This window comes from Sinocyclocheilus grahami, unplaced genomic scaffold, assembly GCF_001515645.1.
Source record: "Sinocyclocheilus grahami isolate Dianchi unplaced genomic scaffold, SAMN03320097.WGS_v1.1 scaffold1422.1, whole genome shotgun sequence".
Taxonomy (NCBI): domain Eukaryota; kingdom Metazoa; phylum Chordata; class Actinopteri; order Cypriniformes; family Cyprinidae; genus Sinocyclocheilus; species Sinocyclocheilus grahami.
The window spans coordinates 86852-105105 of NW_015506601.1; the positions used below are offsets into that span (position 1 = coordinate 86852).

An 18254-nucleotide genomic window follows, 5' to 3' on the forward strand; every position below is an offset into this window, starting at 1 on the left:
ATCCTCACTGTCCTCCACGCTGTTTATCGCCACACCACTGTTTGCACATTTCAGAGCTAATTAATTGTGGCGCTCTTGTGTTTCCGATCATTCTCCCTGCTGAAGAGACTCGGATGTTTGAGCCGCTCACTATCATCTCTGAGCCTGTGAAGGCATTAGCCGTTGGTTTACTCAGCTGCTGCTGTTTAGAGAGATGCGATTGTAGCTTTAATGACATCTGGATATGTGATTGAGGCATCACCAGCATGTCTTCATGTGACACGGGTCGTGTTACACGCTTGATTTCACAGCCCAGAGACTTGTTATAAGCAGATAGACACTTAAAAGTTTTTTTTTTTGTTTTGTTCAGTGGTAATATCATGTTATTTCTTGTAATATCTTGGTATGTCAATGCCTTAATATGTCAATATAATAATTTAGTACCATGCTTAAAGGAGTAGTTTACCAAAAAAATAAAAAATGCTGTAATTTGCTTGAAGTTGTTCCTTACCTTTATGAGTTGCTGTGTGAGTAACATTTGCTTTTCCCCTTTGAGTTCTATAGCGTGGAAACAATACTATGTAAGTCCATGGTGACCAAAAACTCTTTGGTTACCAGTATTCTTCAAAATATCAGAAGAAAGAAATTCAAACATGTTATCGAATGTGTCTTTCATATGTCTCTAAACTCATCATCGTCATGACCTTCCTTTAGTAGCTGTTCTGTTGTGCTCTTCTTCAACCAGATCTTTCTCTGGTGTTTTTCTCTTTCAGTACTTCAACAATGAGAAGTATGAGGCCGAGCGTTATGATGGTTTTCTGAAGGTGTATGAGTCGTCCTCTCTGAAGACCACCTCTACTCTGGCCATGCTCAACTTCGGTCAGAGTGCCATCTTCAGCGTCGGCCTCACCGCTGTCATGGTGCTGGCAAGCAAAGGCATAATGGCAGGTGAAAATCAGTGCTATGTCACATTTCATCACTAAGTACTCAAAATAGCTTGAGGGGCCAGCTGCATTAACCATCAACCATAAACATTTTTAATCCATGTTTTAATTTATAGAGTTCTGTTGTGCAGCATCTTGGTTGACAAAAAACAAATTCAATGTTTTGTTGTAAATGAAATGTTATAAAACGGATAGTTCCGGTCCTTGCTTCTACGTATATGGAATAACCGTTTTATAAAAGCAATAAGCCCCATGAAGCCGTGGTTTACAGTGAATTTATAACCGTTAAGTGGGTTAAACTCCGCTTCGCATCTAACAACGCCCCTTAGCTGTTATAAATTCACTGTAAACCACGGCTTCTTGTGGCTTAATGCTTTGTTATATTTTAATTTGATTACATTTTAAAAGCTTTATTTAATTTTTATTTTATTTCATTTCATTAGACACCATTTTTGATGATAAATTTGTATTATGTCATAAAACACAGAACCCATTAAAATGAAACGGAAAACACAGAATTTAGGTGAAAATACAATGGAAGTTATCTTACTCTGTGGAGTTTAAAGGCTTGTTTACACCGGGACAAATATCGTGCGCTATTATTGCCGATGTTTAACGCCTCGTGACTAAACAAAGGGTGCCAATGTGAGAGTGCACACCGATGCGCAAAACGTGAGGCATAAAAGCGTAATTTTTTTTAAAAACGCCTTGGGCTCGTTTTTTTGGTTTGACTCGCTGCGTTAAACATTGGCCGACCAATGAGATTGGCGCTTTTGTTCTCGTGCCTGGAGCTGCTGAAGTTACAGTAAAACACGACTTGGTGGCGCTCAAGCACAAAACGGTCTTGCCGAGCACACATTGATATCTAACGACAAAGAGGAGGTAAGTAGACCAAGAAGATGCATCGAGGCAAGATGAATGTAGAGCTGCTGGTCTCATTGGTGTCTGAACACAAAGGGCTTTATGACAAACGCGACAGCGACTACAAACATCTCGATAAGAGGGAGTTGTTTTGGAGAGGAATTGCAGATCAAATAGGATTCGATGGGTATTTCTGTTTTTCATTAAGCGCCATCTAATGTTAGGGAGTGAATTTGCATGTTCACTCGGCTCATCGCCAGCGAAAATCACTTGGGTATGAACACAAAAGGCGCGCCAAAAAACATCGGCGATAAGCACACGCGATAATCGTCCCGGTGTGTACGAGACTTAATAGTGAACAATCATTATCAAGGCCTAACAAACATATAGAAAGCATTTCCTGTGGTAGATTAATACCTTGATAAATATCAATATTGTTCGATGTGAAAAAAAAATATTGTGGTAATATAAATATATTGCCCTATGTTCAGTGTGCTTTGGCTTCTTTTCCCTGCAGGCACTATGACTGTGGGCGATCTAGTGATGGTGAACGGGCTGCTCTTCCAGCTCTCTATGCCGCTCAACTTCCTGGGCACGGTGTACAGAGAGACCCGACAGGCCCTCATAGACATGAACACGCTCTTCACTCTGCTCAGCGTCGACACCAAAATAAAGGTGCGCTCGGCCTTTACTGTATGGAGCTTATAATATGACAAAACTATTTGAGTTTGAATTATTGACAAGTGGCATTTATCAAAACTGAATATTATGTGGCATTTAACATAGTTCTGAATTAGATTTTTTTTCCTAACTTGAATATTGAACATTTGAAATTTAACACGACTGAATTTTTTTATAGCAGAGTTTAAGACATGCATTTTCAAACGGCAATTTTTTTTGCTCTGAAACCTTAGACTGCAAATATCCAGCTTTTAAAAATACAGCTGCAATTTTTCAAGATGAAGAGGAAATTCGGAACATCAAATTCAATATTCTAAAATTCAATACGCAGAAATTCAGATTATATTATATTCTTGAAAATGCATGTCTATAAAACTAAATGCCACTTGTAAATAATTCAAATTTATACAATACAAATTCAAATAGTTTTGTCATATTATAAGCTCCATATTACTGCTTTTTTAATGTGAAAAGAATACCTGTGAATAGTGTTGCATTATTTGCTCCAGCCGTTCTGAAATGTCAGAGCTTTTTAAAATACGGCACAAGAGCTTCCTGTCAGATTTGAATATTGCAAATTGAAGCATTAAAGCATGTCATTTGTCGTAGTATTTGTTTTAAATTCCAAAAACATTTGAGTGTTTCGTGTCTTTCATAGCGTTAGTGGGGGAGCTTGATGAAGCTCATTCTTCATTTGGCTAATTTCGTATGCAGCCTGTAATTACCGTGAATAAAGTCTGTCCAGTTGTTCGCAGTGATCAGTAATGGTTTTCACCGCATGACAGCATCAAGCCATTATTGTGAGACCCTAATTTGATTTCTCAATTTAGTGTAAAAGTGCTGAGCGCTATTGTTTTGATGGTGCCATTACAATGCATTATCGTCTAAATATGTTTGAGAAAAGCCATTTTTCTGTTTCAAGCCTCAAAATGTACATTTCAGACTGCTAAATGTGTTTTTTATAACCTTTGTGTCCTGAAGGAGAAAGAAATGGCCCCACCGCTGCTCGTTGCACCCCAGGAAGCCACCATCAGGTTTGAGGATGTGTATTTTGAGTACTTGGAGGGCCAAAAGGTGCTTAACGGGGTTTCATTTGAAGTACCTGCAGGCAAAAAGGTGGCCATTGTTGGCGGCAGTGGATCTGGGTAAGTGCTCCAGGAAAGACATACTTATGTTATATTACCTTCAGGTTTCACTGAACTTGAGGCACAATAGGGTTCAAATTGGAGCTGAATTACTTTGAGAAATACAGCAGCAAAGGCAAAAATTATTTGGAGGGAGAACTATTAGATATGTGGGATTGTTAGCATTTAACACTGTGATAAGACTAAAGGCCCATAATTTGAGCCCCGTTTACAGCCAGACAGTAAATAATCTCGTTCCCTTCCCAGTCTGTGAGGCTCAGCCATTTAACCCTGTTCCCAGAGTTCTTGTGAAATGAATTAAAGCTACTTTAATTTGTAGGAAATAAGTTAACCAACATTTTAAGACCCTAATATGCTTTTTTTAAAATGTATACTCATTATACTCTACCAGCCAAAAGTTTTTGAACAAGTAAGATTTGTTATGCATTCTGCTCACCAAGCCTGCATTTATTTGATCCAAAATACAGCAAAAGCAGTAATATTGTGAAATATTTTTACTATTTAAAAAATTACTGCGCTCTATTTGAGCATCATTACTCCAGTGATCTTCAGAAATCATTCTGATATGCTGATTTGCTGCTCAAGAAACATTTATTATTATTATTCATATTTAAAACAGTTGAGTACATTTGTTTTCAGGATTCTTCAATTCAAAGATCAGCATTTATCTGAAATAAAAAGCTTTTGTAACATTATACAGTATACTATTTAAAAGCTTGGAGTCAGTATAATTTATTTTATTTATTTATTTTTCTTTTGGGGGGGGGGGGGCGTGATAAAAACATTTATAATGTTACAAAAGATTTCTGTTTCAGATAAACGCTGTTCTTCTGAACTTTCTATTCATCAAAGAAACCTGATGAAAATTCTACTCTTTTGTTTTCAAAATAATAATAACATAATAATAATAATAACAATAATACATGTTTTTTTTTAGCAGCAAATCAACATATTAGAATGATTTCTGAAGATCATGTGACACTGAAGACTGGAGTAATGATGCTGAAAATACAGCTTTGCATCACAGGAATAAGTTACACTTTAACAGATATTCAAATAGAAAACAGTTATTTTAAATAGTAAAAATATTATTTTGCTGTACTTTGGATCAAATAAATGCAGGCTTGGTGAGCGGAAGATAATTCTTTAAAAAACATAAAAAATCTTACTGTGCAAAAACTTTTGACTGGTAGTGTAAATTCATTGCTAAAAATTACTAATTAGTCATTTTCAAATGTTAGATCAACCACATTTCTGAAATGTCCCTGGTTAATTTTTTTTTTTTTGTAAATATTTTTTCTAAAGAAAGATAAACATGTATAATAATGAAAGACAAAATGTTACATGTCATGGATGTAGCAAAGATAGCTAAAGTTAACAAATTTTACTCTATTTACTTTATTATATTTTACTTTATTCTACCAATATCTGTGTGCAAATGACATACAGTAATGATGCTGCCATCTTTCTGAAGTCATTTTTACCCCCGCCCCCTCCACAAAATAGGGGATTACTCTGTAAATATTCATCCATGACATTAAATATTTTACATTTCCTCTTCATTTATGCATTTCTTTCACCAGAAAAAAAATATTGCACATTGTATTACACATTGTACAATGTATTAAAGTTTCCAGACCCAAATTATAGTAACAGGATAACAAGTCTGTCTCATGAAACAGACATTTATTTTAATGCTAGTCTTCAGGTAAAAGACCAGCATTTTCACCTCCTCACACTGACCCTTTGTTAAAACACAAATAGAGCAATGGAAAACAGAATTTGACTTCAGGATTATTCTCTTTTCCTAGGAAGAGCACGATTGTCCGATTGCTCTTTCGTTTCTACGAGCCCCAGCAGGGCAACATCTACATCGCAGGCCAGAACATTCGTGATGTTAGTTTGGAGAGCTTGAGGAAAGCTGTGGGCGTCGTGCCGCAGGTGAGCGCTTGCGTCTATTTCTGAGAACCATCAGATGTAATTATCACCTCCTTGGGGAACATTTGTATTTTCTTACTCTTTAAAAATAAGTATCTAATATAAACTAGCGGGAAGGTACCATGGGAACCATAATTAGACTTAATTGAAGCCTATGAAAAAAAAAAATTCATCTTCTGAGAAATCAAATGTTAATATAATTTCAGGACGCCGTGCTTTTCCACAATACCATATTTTACAATCTGCTCTATGGTAACATCAACGCCACAGCAGAGGACGTCTACCGTGTGGCCAAACTAGCTGGAATCCACGACGCCATTCTCAAGATGCCTCATGGATACGACACGCAGGTCGGAGAGCGAGGCCTGAAGCTCTCAGGTAACCTCAGCCCATGTCTCATGAGTGTTTGTGAAGGAAGTGAAGGTCTCTGAAGAGGTAGAGGAACAGGATGGTTTCTTCTTGAGTGATCGAGTGCGGGTTTTTCTTGTGACAGGTGGAGAAAAGCAGCGTGTGGCCATCGCACGGGCCATCCTTAAGAACCCTCCCATTTTTCTGTATGACGAGGCCACGTCTTCACTAGACTCAATCACTGAAGAGGTAAGAGCCTTAGACTCGTGTGTCAATGAAATCGTAGATTCCTCAATAATCGGTATGAAATGGGCATGAAAACATAATTGCACAGAGCTGTTTGTCTTTAGCCGGCTATACACATGAAGACACACAAGCTGGGAGTTTGCTGTCAAGTTAAATATAGTTTTTTTTTTTTTAGGGATGCACGATATTGGATTTTTGCCGATATCCGATATGCTGATATTTTTCAACAAATTTTGGCCGATACCGATATATTTCCTTTTGTTTGGAAACAACACCAAGTCTCTCTTGTACAGAGATTATAAACAATTTATTTATTCATTCTCAGATTAAATGTTCAAAACAGTGAGTCTAATCATCATTCAGGAAAACGTTTGCTTCAAGAATTAACACACTGCTAATGTGATCTTACTGCTATCACACCCTGAACACTTGTGAGTTACTCATCTTATCGGCAAGGCATATCAGCATAATTTTTCATATCGGGCTGATGCCGATATTTGCATTTTAAGCCATTATCGGCCGATTCCGATAAGGTTCCGATAATATCGTGCATCCCTATTTTATTTTTTTTTTTTTTTTATTAACAGCCTTTTTTAAAGCTGCATCACATTTACAAAACAATCTGTTGAAATGTGCCATTCAAATCATTAGTTGATGAAATTGAACGCCTGGCACTCGTTTTTAATCTTGAGATCTTCTTCAGAAGGATCTTCAGAGCAGCAGGTGCTACACACAGCCAGAAATGACCTTGGTTAATCTATGTGTTGATCTTTTCATGTATGTGACTTAGCAAAGTTGCAGAAGTTCTGTCATTTTTGCAGTTTTAGTTTCAATAAATAGTAGGAATAGCAAAGAAATTTGAGTTCTGAGGGGAAAAAATCTGTTTTTATAGCACAACAAATTCTAAAAGATCAAGCTAATTTTGCTTCCTCATCACACAACCCCTTTAAAGGTACAGTTCATCCAAAACTGAAAATTTGCTGTTAATTCACTCACCCTCAGGCCGTCAAAGATGTATGTGACTTTTTATTCTTCAGTAGATCATTAAAGAAGATTTTTAGCTGAAACCGTGGTTCTTGCTGATTCATTAAATGACAGCCAGCGGCTGCACATTTTTGAGAAATAAAAAAAGCATATCAAGGAACACAAAATGAATACCTGTGGCTCCTAACAATATATTGAGGTGTTATGAAATGAAACGATCGGTCTGTGCAAGAAACTTAACATTATTTACACACCTTACCTGTAATCCAGAGCCTCAGACAAACAGGGAAATCTGATTCTTTTTTGTGAACTGATTCTTTAAGACAGTTTGTTTCAGTGGACTATTTTATTTCACTAGTTTGTTTATGCAGACATGCATGCAGTTATATTATTAAAGCACCCAATAATGATGTGAAACGTGGATGTTTTACATGTCTAAAACATTTAAGCAAAGTGCTCAGTTCACAAATCACCAGCATCATAGCATCATGGGTTTGTAAACCGGACATCACTCCAGACTGTTTGCCTGAGGCTCTGGTTTTACAGGTAATAATGTAAATAATGTTCAGTTTCTTGCACAGACCAGTCATTTCGCATCATAAGATCTCAATATATCGCCAGGAGCCGTGGGAATTAATTTTGTCTTGCCTGATATGCTTTTTTGACTCTCAAAATGATGGTAGCCATTCACTGTCATTTTATGAATCAGCAAGGAGCACAGTATCAGCTGAAAATATTCTTTACTGTTCTACTGAAGAACAAAAAATCAGCTGCATCTTGGATGGCCTGAGAGTAAATTAACAGCAAATTTTGGGGTGAACTATCCTTTTAAAGGTGTCATGAACTGAGAAATCAAAATTCCCTTGACATAGAAGAGGTCATTGTACTATAAAAACATCATGTAAATTTCAGAAATCTTTTTTGTTAGTCCAAAAACAGCTTTTACTGAAACCAATCTGCCAAAACGACAGGTTATGGAATGTGCCACTTTATGATGTAATGGTGTGGATAAACCTCGCCTCCACAGATGATGATCAACGCCTGCTTCTACATCACGGTCTGTTTAGCCCCGCCCACATATTCTGCATCGCTGCCTTTTTAGCCCCTCCCACCGATTCTACATCACTGCCTGTTTAGCCCCGCCCACCGATTCACGCATGTAGTGTAAATAACGAGAGAGACGAACGCAGGTCTACACAGAAACCAAAAGATAAAGATGCTCCAAAAACAAGACGCTGTGCAGAGCCAAGCTGTGGAAAAACACAGTCTTTGCATCGCCTTCCTTCTGATCTCAACATTAGGAAAGAGTGGATGAAGTTTATTTTTAATGAAGATCCAGTCCGCGTCAGTAAGAACTCGGTCCTTTGTTCAATTCGACACAGATTTTTCAGAAAGACTGAAATTGAAAGTCGATGCTGTTCGACTATATTGGATCCGACAGTAATGTCGCACCACACAAGTGTGAGTAACTGTTTTTATTACATGCTCACTATTGCTTTGTCTGTTATTACAGATTGTTTGATATGTACGGAGTATTTATGCATCTTTAACCTCAATCACAGCAGTGTCCATCTATGAAGGCTGTAGGCTGTCAGACAAACACAACTGTTAGCCAATCACAGCAGTGGGCGTTTACTTCCGAGTCTACAATCTGCCACAGAGCGTTCTGATGAGAGGAGTCAAAACAGGACAGAAAATAGCCTATTACTTCTAAATTATGATGCTTTTGATGTAAACATCTTGATAACATTATAAGTGGACCTCAGAGAGCAGCACAAAATAATAAAAAAGGCAGTTCATGACCACTTTAAAGCCAGCCAGTGAAACTGGAGTTTGTCAGACTGAGAAGGTTTTTGCTCCTTTTGTGTGCTAAAAGACTAAACGTATTTGGTTTATCTGCCTAGTTTTTGAACTGTTTCACGGTGCAGATCTAATCACCATCACTAACAGATCTTTAGAGATTGAATTTTTTCTCAGTACTGCTGGTTTTCCCCTGATGCTTTGAGAACACTTTTCATTTGATATTTACACTACGCTTTTTCATTTTCATGAGGCTTTATGCCTTATTATAGTCAAGGAAGTGTTTGCTCTGTTGGCTTTCGACAGTGTTTTTTTGTCAGAAGGTCTTCATATAAATCCTGTCAATCATATCAACGCTTGTTATTGCAGGGAACGGTTGCTGTCATGAGGCAGACGGCTTCTTAATGAAACATCTCAAGAACACCACCGAAGCTTTTTTCAGCCTTGCAGATTCATTCAGAGGAGGATGGATAAAAGAGAAACGGCACTTTTCAAACATTAGTATGATTTTTTTTTTCTCTCTCTCTTTTTCTTTCCAGCATATTCTGACTTCCATGAAGGAGATGGTGAGGGACAGAACATCTGTCTTTATTGCACACCGGCTGTCCACCATTGTGGATGCAGATGAGATTATTGTACTAAATCAGGTAAGCTCTTCTGAATCCTGTAAATGTGTGTGACAGGTGCTGAAACATCCAGAAATCACTCTTGGAAGCCAATGCTTAATTCTCATCTCCTCTTAAGAAACAATATCGCCCTAAACTCTAGGGATGGGCATTCCAAGCAAAAATAATATTAGAAAATCGCTGGGTATTCGATTATTATTCGAAAATCACACCCCTCCACCGCATGCATGCACAAACACCCATAAACGGAGAGAGAGAGAGAGAGACGGGATTCACGCTTTCAATCTGTATGATAAACAGTTTAATTCAGAAGGTAGGCTACCTTAACTCAAGCCATATGAATGTAACGTGCTGAAACATTTTAATTATAATAAACATAACCGAATGACGGCACTTATTAACATAACAGTCCTTCGATTAGCATAAATTAACTGCTCGTAAGGCTAGGACATTTCCATTTAAAAAAATGGAACCCCTAAAGGGAAAAGATACGAGATGGGAGAAAAAAATATACATCAATATCTTCTGTCGCAATTATATCATTGGGTAATTATACTGTCTATAAACTGTGGCATCAGGGAGCCGTTATTAATATACAGAGCATTGAAATCGCTTATGAACGCGTGCTTGTTTTTTACTTTCACTTTCGAGATTCGCGATCACACGCGGAGCGCCACTCAGCGGAACTTTCCACACTTAGCATAAATTAACTGCTCGTAAGGCTAGGACATTTCCATTTAAAAAAATGGAACCCCTAAAGGGAAAAGATACGAGATGGGAGAAAAAAATATACATCAATATCTTCTGTCGCAATTATATCATTGGGTAATTATACTGTCTATAAACTGTGGCATCAGGGAGCCGTTATTAATATACAGAGCATTGAAATCGCTTATGAACGCGTGCTTGTTTTTTACTTTCACTTTCGAATTACTTTCACTTTCGAGATTTGCGATCACACGTACGTATGGAGCAGCACTCGGCAGTACTTACCACACATTTTACAAGATTAGATATTTGTCAGTGGTGCTCAGGATCTGCAATACATTCGCCATCATCCTATCAGTCATCTCTCCTTACTCTGTTTTTGTGGTAAGTGAAATGTTATGTACTGTAATGTAACAGGCTACCGCTAGAAAGCGGCTAACTACGTCCCTTTAATGGCTCCGTAGGATGCGTTATTTGTTTTCCGCGCCTTTCTGAATGCGGATTCAGCACACCTCTAACCCAGTCGGGGGTGTTTGTGGTCTGCACAGAACTTCGTCCTTACTGTAACCGTAATATGCTATGCAAGTCTTTTTTTAATGCCACGCAAGTCTACAGTGTGCGTGCAAGACAATGTGTTCTTCTGTTGTCTTTGACAGCTTACGAGCGTTATTGGCAGCGCCACCATCTGCTTACATGAACGCGTCACCACCGCATCAGCACGGAAAACGGGGAATTTTTTAAAGACAATAATCGCACAACCTATTCAATATTCTATAATTAAATCAACTAATCGAATACTCGAACATCGTGACCCTTCCCTACTAAACGCCAATTACCACAACTATAACGATTCACATCAACATTTTGCAGTGTATTCAACTTGTAGCTACATTGTTACTCCCAGGTCAAAGTTCAAGCAATTTTAAACCCAATGGCTGCTGACCTTTTGAGGGGCAGCCAATATTTACTGATAAATTAAAGGTGACCTATTATGCCCCTTTTTACAAGATGTAAAAAAAATCTCTGATGTCCCCAGAGTGTGTGTGTGTGTGTGTGTTTTAGCTCAAAATACCCCACAGATAATATTTTATAGCTTGTTGAAATTGCCACTTTTAGGGTATTAAACGCGCCGTTTTTGTGTTTGTCCCTTTAAATGCAAATGAGCTGGTGCTCCCGCCTCCCTTTTCAGAAGAGGATGGAGCTACAATAACTCATGCTCCGGCATACAGGCGACAACAAAACGGGACAATCCCACGCAATCTGATTGTACTGTGCAGTAAATGCATGTTTATGAATTACACAGACGGGGAGCACGGCGCGATAAAAATAACGACATAGCTGGTCTCATGGTGCCTTCGCGTGCTATCACATTATGAGCTCGACTTCACATTGCTTTCATATGCAATTTTTAACTACAACATTCCTATTTACGATCATTCTGGTAGCATGTGAAAGCAGCATCAGTGAAAACAGGCAGAGACAATGGTAGCTTTAGCAACATTAGCCTTACAGGGAGCCTAGAAGCTCCTTTGGAAAACAAAATATAATTTACTTAACAATGTGCATGTTAAAATGATAATAAATGAGTATAAGTGTCCGCTTCTTTTAATCATGTGGTTTGTTTGTATGTATGCAGTCCACAGTGAGGAAAACCTAATATGTGACCCTGGACCACAAAACTAGTCATAAGGGTCAAAAAATCTGAGGGTGCAAAAAAAAATCAAAATATTGAGAAAATCGCCTTTATAAAGTTGTCCAAATGAAGTTCTGAGCAATGCATATTACTAATCAAAAAAAGTTTTGATATTTACGGTAGGAAATTTACAAAATATCTTCATGGAACATGATCTTTACTTAATATCCTAATGATTTTTGGCATAAAAGAAAAATCAATAATTTTGACCCATACAATGTATTTTTGGCTATTGCTACAAATATACCCCAGCGACTTAAGACTGCTTTTGTGCTCCAGGGTCACATATATGTTTATCTGATGTATCAATATGTAGACAGTGATGAAAGTCAAAACGGATGGATTCATTAAAGCGGGACTGACATTTATTAGGACTATTGAGTTTTACTTGTGTACTAGTTGTATGGACGACATATGATGTTGCAGCTGAGGCGCTGCGGAGACGATTGAGAATCAAAAGCTTGCATGTCTCCATTGAAAGATTCATGCAGCTTGTGTTGTTATGAATGTTGTAAATCAACAGTCATGTGCCACTCACTTGTTGTGCATCAGCCTGTGGGCGACATTGACTTTGGGTGGTTTGCATAGTTGCATGCATTTACACTGCGATGCAGTTTGTGGACAAATGATGTTTCTTCTGCTGTCACCATGTGTACAGGCGTAACTGTTTGGCCCAAACCCAATGCATCAGTTAGTTAATGCAGTCGACAAGTGGACTTGACCACTTGACACCATGACAAAGGCATATCACACACACCCCTCTTTCTTGCTACCTAGCAACCTCGTAAAATGGCCTTCCTGTAATGCTCTCTGCACTGCGTTTCACGTGGAGGTCAAAGTCATGCATGACACTCGTTTTGAAGCCCTAATGTGAGTCATGTGAAAGGGACCTATAGGGAAACATTAGCATCCTTCCCATGTAGCGTTTGGCCCTGAGGTTCAGATGTTTGTAGTATGGTGATTGCTACATGGAAACAAAAGTGTGATGAGTTTAGTTTCAGATGTGTAGATGGGATAAAAGCATTCATTTGAATGTCTCATGTTTCTTTCATTGCAACGATGAAGAAAGCTCTCTCACTGCTGTCCTTGTACATTGTTCTGCTATTGAGATCCAGGCTGTTGGTAAAAATTAGCTTGTGAAATGATGACTATCCTCCAAAGTTGCCCTTGAAATGGGTGTGGAGCTTGTCAGTGATTATGATAACTGCATTATCACTGATGTCTTTTTGGATCAGCTTTAATGCATTCATGGGAAATGAAAGACCTTACTTGAGTTTGTTGCTGCAGGTCTCCTAACAGTCTGTGTCCCAGTTTGCATAATGTCTGCACTGCACAGTAGTGACTGGTTATATGTTATCAGATTCCCAAAAAAATAAAAGTGCTTATTATATTACTGTATTTTCCGAAAAAAAAAAATTCCACAGCGGGTCAAAATTGCATTGTCTAGGAAAAAAAAAGCACAATAGAAACGTACCTACAAAGCTACAGTACTGTGAAAAGTTTTAGGCACAAATGCTGTATCAAAAATAATGTCATAAATAGATTTTATTGATCAATTAACTTCTATTAATTGAATTAAATCCACCCTTTGCTTTTAAAACAGCTTTTGTCCGAGGTACACTTGCACATAGTTTTTCAGGTAGCTTTGCAGGTAGGCTTCTTCTTAAGAAGTTCTACTTCTAAACCGTACTGTATAAGATTTCTACTCAAACTGAAAGCATAAATCTAGGCTACCCGCTGCCGTTTTCAAAGCACAATGCAAAACTGTGACATTTCATTCACTGATGCTCTACAATCGGCAGCGCTAAACCCAGAAGCGCATATACTTACTTGCCGGAAACCCGCAAAAATAAAAGCTTGCTGATTTTAAGTTAAAGTTAAATAAAGTTAATAGCATTTTATTTTTAAGTTTACACTAATAATAATTGTATTTGCATTTAATACTCCCTTTTTATTTTAAAATAAAACCGTATTATCACACTTTATTATGTAAAAAAAAAAAAAAAAAAAACTAAGTGCAGTAATATTATCACTATTATTATTAAATCTCCATGTTCTCATATGAGAACCAGGCTGAAAAACGTATGTGCACCCCTGATTATACACACACACACAAATAAAAACAAGTAGATAGAATAGAAAAAATAGAAAGCTAGTGTTTTTTGTTTATTTTTTTATAAAAAAGAAGATAAAAAGATAAAGTAGAATTGAAATAGAATCGAAAGTGCTAGAGTTAGAGGGTCAAATAAAGGTGGAACAAATGTGTTTTTAGTCGTTTCTTGAAGATGGCTAAGGACTCAGGATTGAGTTGGACAGGTCATTCCACCAGGAGGGAACAGTTAATGAAAAAGTCTGTGAAAGTGATTCTGTGCCTCTTTGAGATGGCACAATAATGCGTCGTTCACTTGCAGAACACAAGCTTCTAGAGGCACATAATTCTGAAGTAATGAATTTAGGTAAATGGGTGCAGAGCCAGTGGTGGTTTTGTACGCAAACATTAAAGGTCCCCTGAAATGCTTAGAAACACGCAGCGTTACTCAACAAAAAATGTCTTGACGTCATTTTAACTGAAACGGGAAGACAGGGCGGGACATATCAAGCAGCACCGCCCCTTTCTAAAATAGCCAATAGCGTTCGTTTATATCACAGCTTGGGCTAGAGCCATTGAGCTCCGTAAAGCCGCATTTGACAGAGTATGCCAGCCACAATCTCATCCATATTGCTATAAAATATAGCATTCTGTGTAGTATAGAGCCGCGGCTTCAGCGTCTATTTTATAGTGTAGGGAGCGGGCGCTTCGGATTCTAGAGAGCATTTGATTGGACAAAGTTTGAAGTACGATGTGACGTCAAAAAAACGGTGAGCCGTTTTGGCGGAAGTGACGAACTGCAAGCTTTGAATGCTTATATCTTCTAAATGCAAATTTTGTCACTGTTTTGGAGCACACTGCCTTCTAGATAACTTTAAGACTAACATATTGATACTAACACCCAAAAAACTTAAATTTTGATTTCATGGGGACTTTAATGCCTTGAATTTTATGTGAGCAGCTACTGGTAGCCAGTGCAAATTGATGAACAGAGGTGTGACGTACATGATGCATACTCCTGATGCTAGCACTCATAGCATACGAGCATCTTCAGCTGTGTGAGAGCAGAGGGCAGCGTGCGGGGGCTGGGCCGTTTGATTTTTAGCTCATTAGCAGTGGAAATACCTCAGCGACACCTTTGTTTGTCTCCCATGTGCGGAGACCTTTTCAATCTGGATGTGGGTGGGGGGTGGAGCAGCCGGCAAAGCGTTTTGAACGAACATCATGTTCTTAGGTCCAGGAAACGGAAGCAAATATTGCTGTGAAATGTTGCGTTTTCCCGGCAGTATAAAAATGGGTCATAATACACCGATCCAAGCTGTAAATGACACCGCTGCTAAAAATACTATCAGTGTTTGAGTCTTGCTTGGCAAAAGCGGCATCGTAATTGATGCAAGTAACTAGCAAACAGCCGGGAGACTGGCTGATTTGTCATTGTGCAAGCTGATTTCATACTTAGCTTTGTTGCTGGCAGTCTTTTGAGAGGCGATGCTGCATGTACGCCCACACCGCCGCATCCCTGCTCTGAGTCTCGGCTCTCTTTAGACCTTTCTCAAACATTACACACACTGTCTCTCTGTCAGTGCCCCTTCATGGCCCGAAATCTCTTGTTTTGCCCAGTTCTTCCAATTTGGATGCAGCGGCACAGTTGGTCTGCCTGCAGGCGGCTCTATGCTGATGAATATCAAGGCGTCAATAAAAGAAACCGAGCTTAAATGCTGAATAACAGCCTCTGGCCTCCTGAAACAATCCCAAGGCTAAGCCTGCATAAACACTCTGGGTTTTTTCTTCTTGTGCGCGTTTATCAGATGGTTGCTGTGCATCGCTGCTGTTCTCACACGACGACCCCGGCGTAAAAATAGATAATTGTTGTTAACCTTTAGGGATGTAACGATTCACTCATCTCACGATTCGATTCACGATTTTTTTTTACAAAATGAGATTTAAGACAAATTATCAATTAAATGTGTCCTTTTATTATTGCTTGGACAAAATGCTGCATGTTTCTTTGTGTAATTGAAATATAACACTATAATAATATACTAATACAACACTTGTATATCATTGCTCTTTTGTTGGTTTTGATTGCTTCTATTGTCCTCATTTGTATGTCGCTTTGGATAAAAGCATCTGCTAAATGACAACATTTTAATATAATGTAAATGTAAATAACAAAACTAAATTGAAATTTTAAAACAAGCCCCAAATCAAATAAATAAGTAACACAAATAAAATAAATCTCTTCATATAAACAAACTAAGGCTTTGTCTGTGCTCTTTCCATTTCAAATTAGAGGCAATCACTGCATTTTAATCTTGATCCAAACAAAGATGCTGCATACATGCAACAGTCCTATCCTAACAAATACATCAATTACCATACATCAATGGAAAGCTTATTTATTCAGCTTTCAGATGATGTACAGACCTCAAATTTGAAAAATTTCCCCTCATGACTGATTTTGTGGTCCAGGGTCTTAAATGACCTCTTAAAAGACATTTGTTACATAAAATGCAAGACTTCATATCACCTTAAATTGGAAAAAAACTGAATTTCATCAGAAACATAACCAGAAGGGTTTCCCACCACTGCAATAGCATTATGGGAGGAACAGACTAAAATTCAAGTCAGAATTAGCTGGATCTCTTCTCCTCGGTTCCCCGAATGTCACAACCAATCAAACTTGTGTTTACAAACTGAAGGGTGTCTCTGTGTCGACTGACAAGCATGCCTTCTCTCACTGGACTCTTCCGGTTTCTTCGTGTGACGCAGGGGAAGGTGGTCGAGCGCGGCAGCCATCAGACTCTGCTGGAGACGCGGGGCAGTCTGTACGCCGAGCTGTGGAACACACAGAACAGCAGAAATGCCAGCAGCGGCAGCAAGCCTGAGCCTGTGCCTGAGCGTGTGTCGCAGAAAGAGGAGGAGCGCAAGAAGCTGCAGGAGGAGATCCTGAACAGCGTGAAGGGCTGCGGTAACTGCTCCTGCTGAGGCTCTCGTGCTCCCGTCATGCCCAGACCTGGACTGTGATCACAGCGAGGGCTCAGAGCTGACAGCGGACAGTTTCCCGTAACCTCGAGGGCTTTATTGTCACGTGCTATCAAGATGATTTGAACCAGTTTTAAAAGATTTGGAACTCTTGTAAGTTGTTTTTATTATGGGTATGTACATATTACCAATGCAATGTGCCGAGAAGCGCGTTGTATAGAGTGCACATATCACTGAATAGATATTTTGTCTGTTGAATTATGTTAGATATGTCTCTATGAACACTGGCACCTTTGATGTCTCATATTTAACAAAATCTGAATTGCAAGTACATTTAACAGCTTGTATTAAATAAACGTCCTTCTTTGAGTGTCTGAGAGCAAGTATTTCTTTCAGCGAATCGTATTTGGTTTAATCTAAATCATGCAAAACTTAATTTAAAATGGACAGATGAAGCTTTCGTTGTGTTGTTCAGGGCTTCATATGCTCCAGTATGTCCATGAAATCATTCAGAAAATAATTTTTTGAATGAATGAAGAAAAACAATTATTGCCGGGGAAATAGGTTATCATAAGAATAAGTAGTGATGCAGTTTTGTTTTAAAGTGTTTTAAGAGTAAATGCAGGTAATGTTATCATCTTTATCATTGTGTGTGTATTCTTGAATTACTTAAAATGAATGAAATGGATTGACATGATGCATGGTTCTCATAATACTGACATTTATGTGTTCATGTCATACCATGGGATATATTATAGGATGTATTTTTCTTATAAAATTTTTAAGTTATAAAATAGACACTATATTATGATTTTCTGGTCATTTTTTATTTTATTTATTTATTTTCACTGTCCCAGTTTGCCAACAGTTTATTGATATAATGTACTATTGGTAAACTGGGACAACTTAGTTACATTTTCGCCTAATATTTCTTGTTGACTAGTTCTATTAGATTTCTGACCCATTCACTGTATGAGTACTAAAGCATGTTTTTCAGAGTCCAGTAGCTGAAAACAAAGACAGCCGAAGGAAAAGGAGGAATATACAGCCAGTACAGCAGTCAGGGGAGATATTAAACGGGAAATTATTGTAATAGAAAGTATGTTATCATCATTATGCACTTAACTGATTCGATTTACAAATAAAAATATTTAAAAGAACTTGATCTCCCAGTTAGCTCGTAATGTAAAATTGTCATTTGGGATTTTATATTTTAAAGTAATAATG

General features: G+C 38.1%; 1 protein-coding gene across 1 annotated transcript in view; it reads left to right on the forward strand.

The window, feature by feature from the left end:
- abcb7 (ATP-binding cassette, sub-family B (MDR/TAP), member 7) overlaps window positions 1-17399 on the forward strand; it is a 60882-nt gene extending 43483 nt beyond the window's left edge. The window contains exons 9-16 of the mRNA XM_016256357.1: window positions 753-927; window positions 2302-2459; window positions 3447-3610; window positions 5422-5551; window positions 5755-5926; window positions 6042-6145; window positions 9466-9573; window positions 16815-17399. Coding sequence (XP_016111843.1) covers window positions 753-927; window positions 2302-2459; window positions 3447-3610; window positions 5422-5551; window positions 5755-5926; window positions 6042-6145; window positions 9466-9573; window positions 16815-17030 — 1227 coding nt within the window. The 3' untranslated portion in view covers window positions 17031-17399. The remainder of the gene's footprint in view (window positions 1-752; window positions 928-2301; window positions 2460-3446; window positions 3611-5421; window positions 5552-5754; window positions 5927-6041; window positions 6146-9465; window positions 9574-16814) is intronic.
- Window positions 17400-18254: the final 855 nt, after the last annotated feature.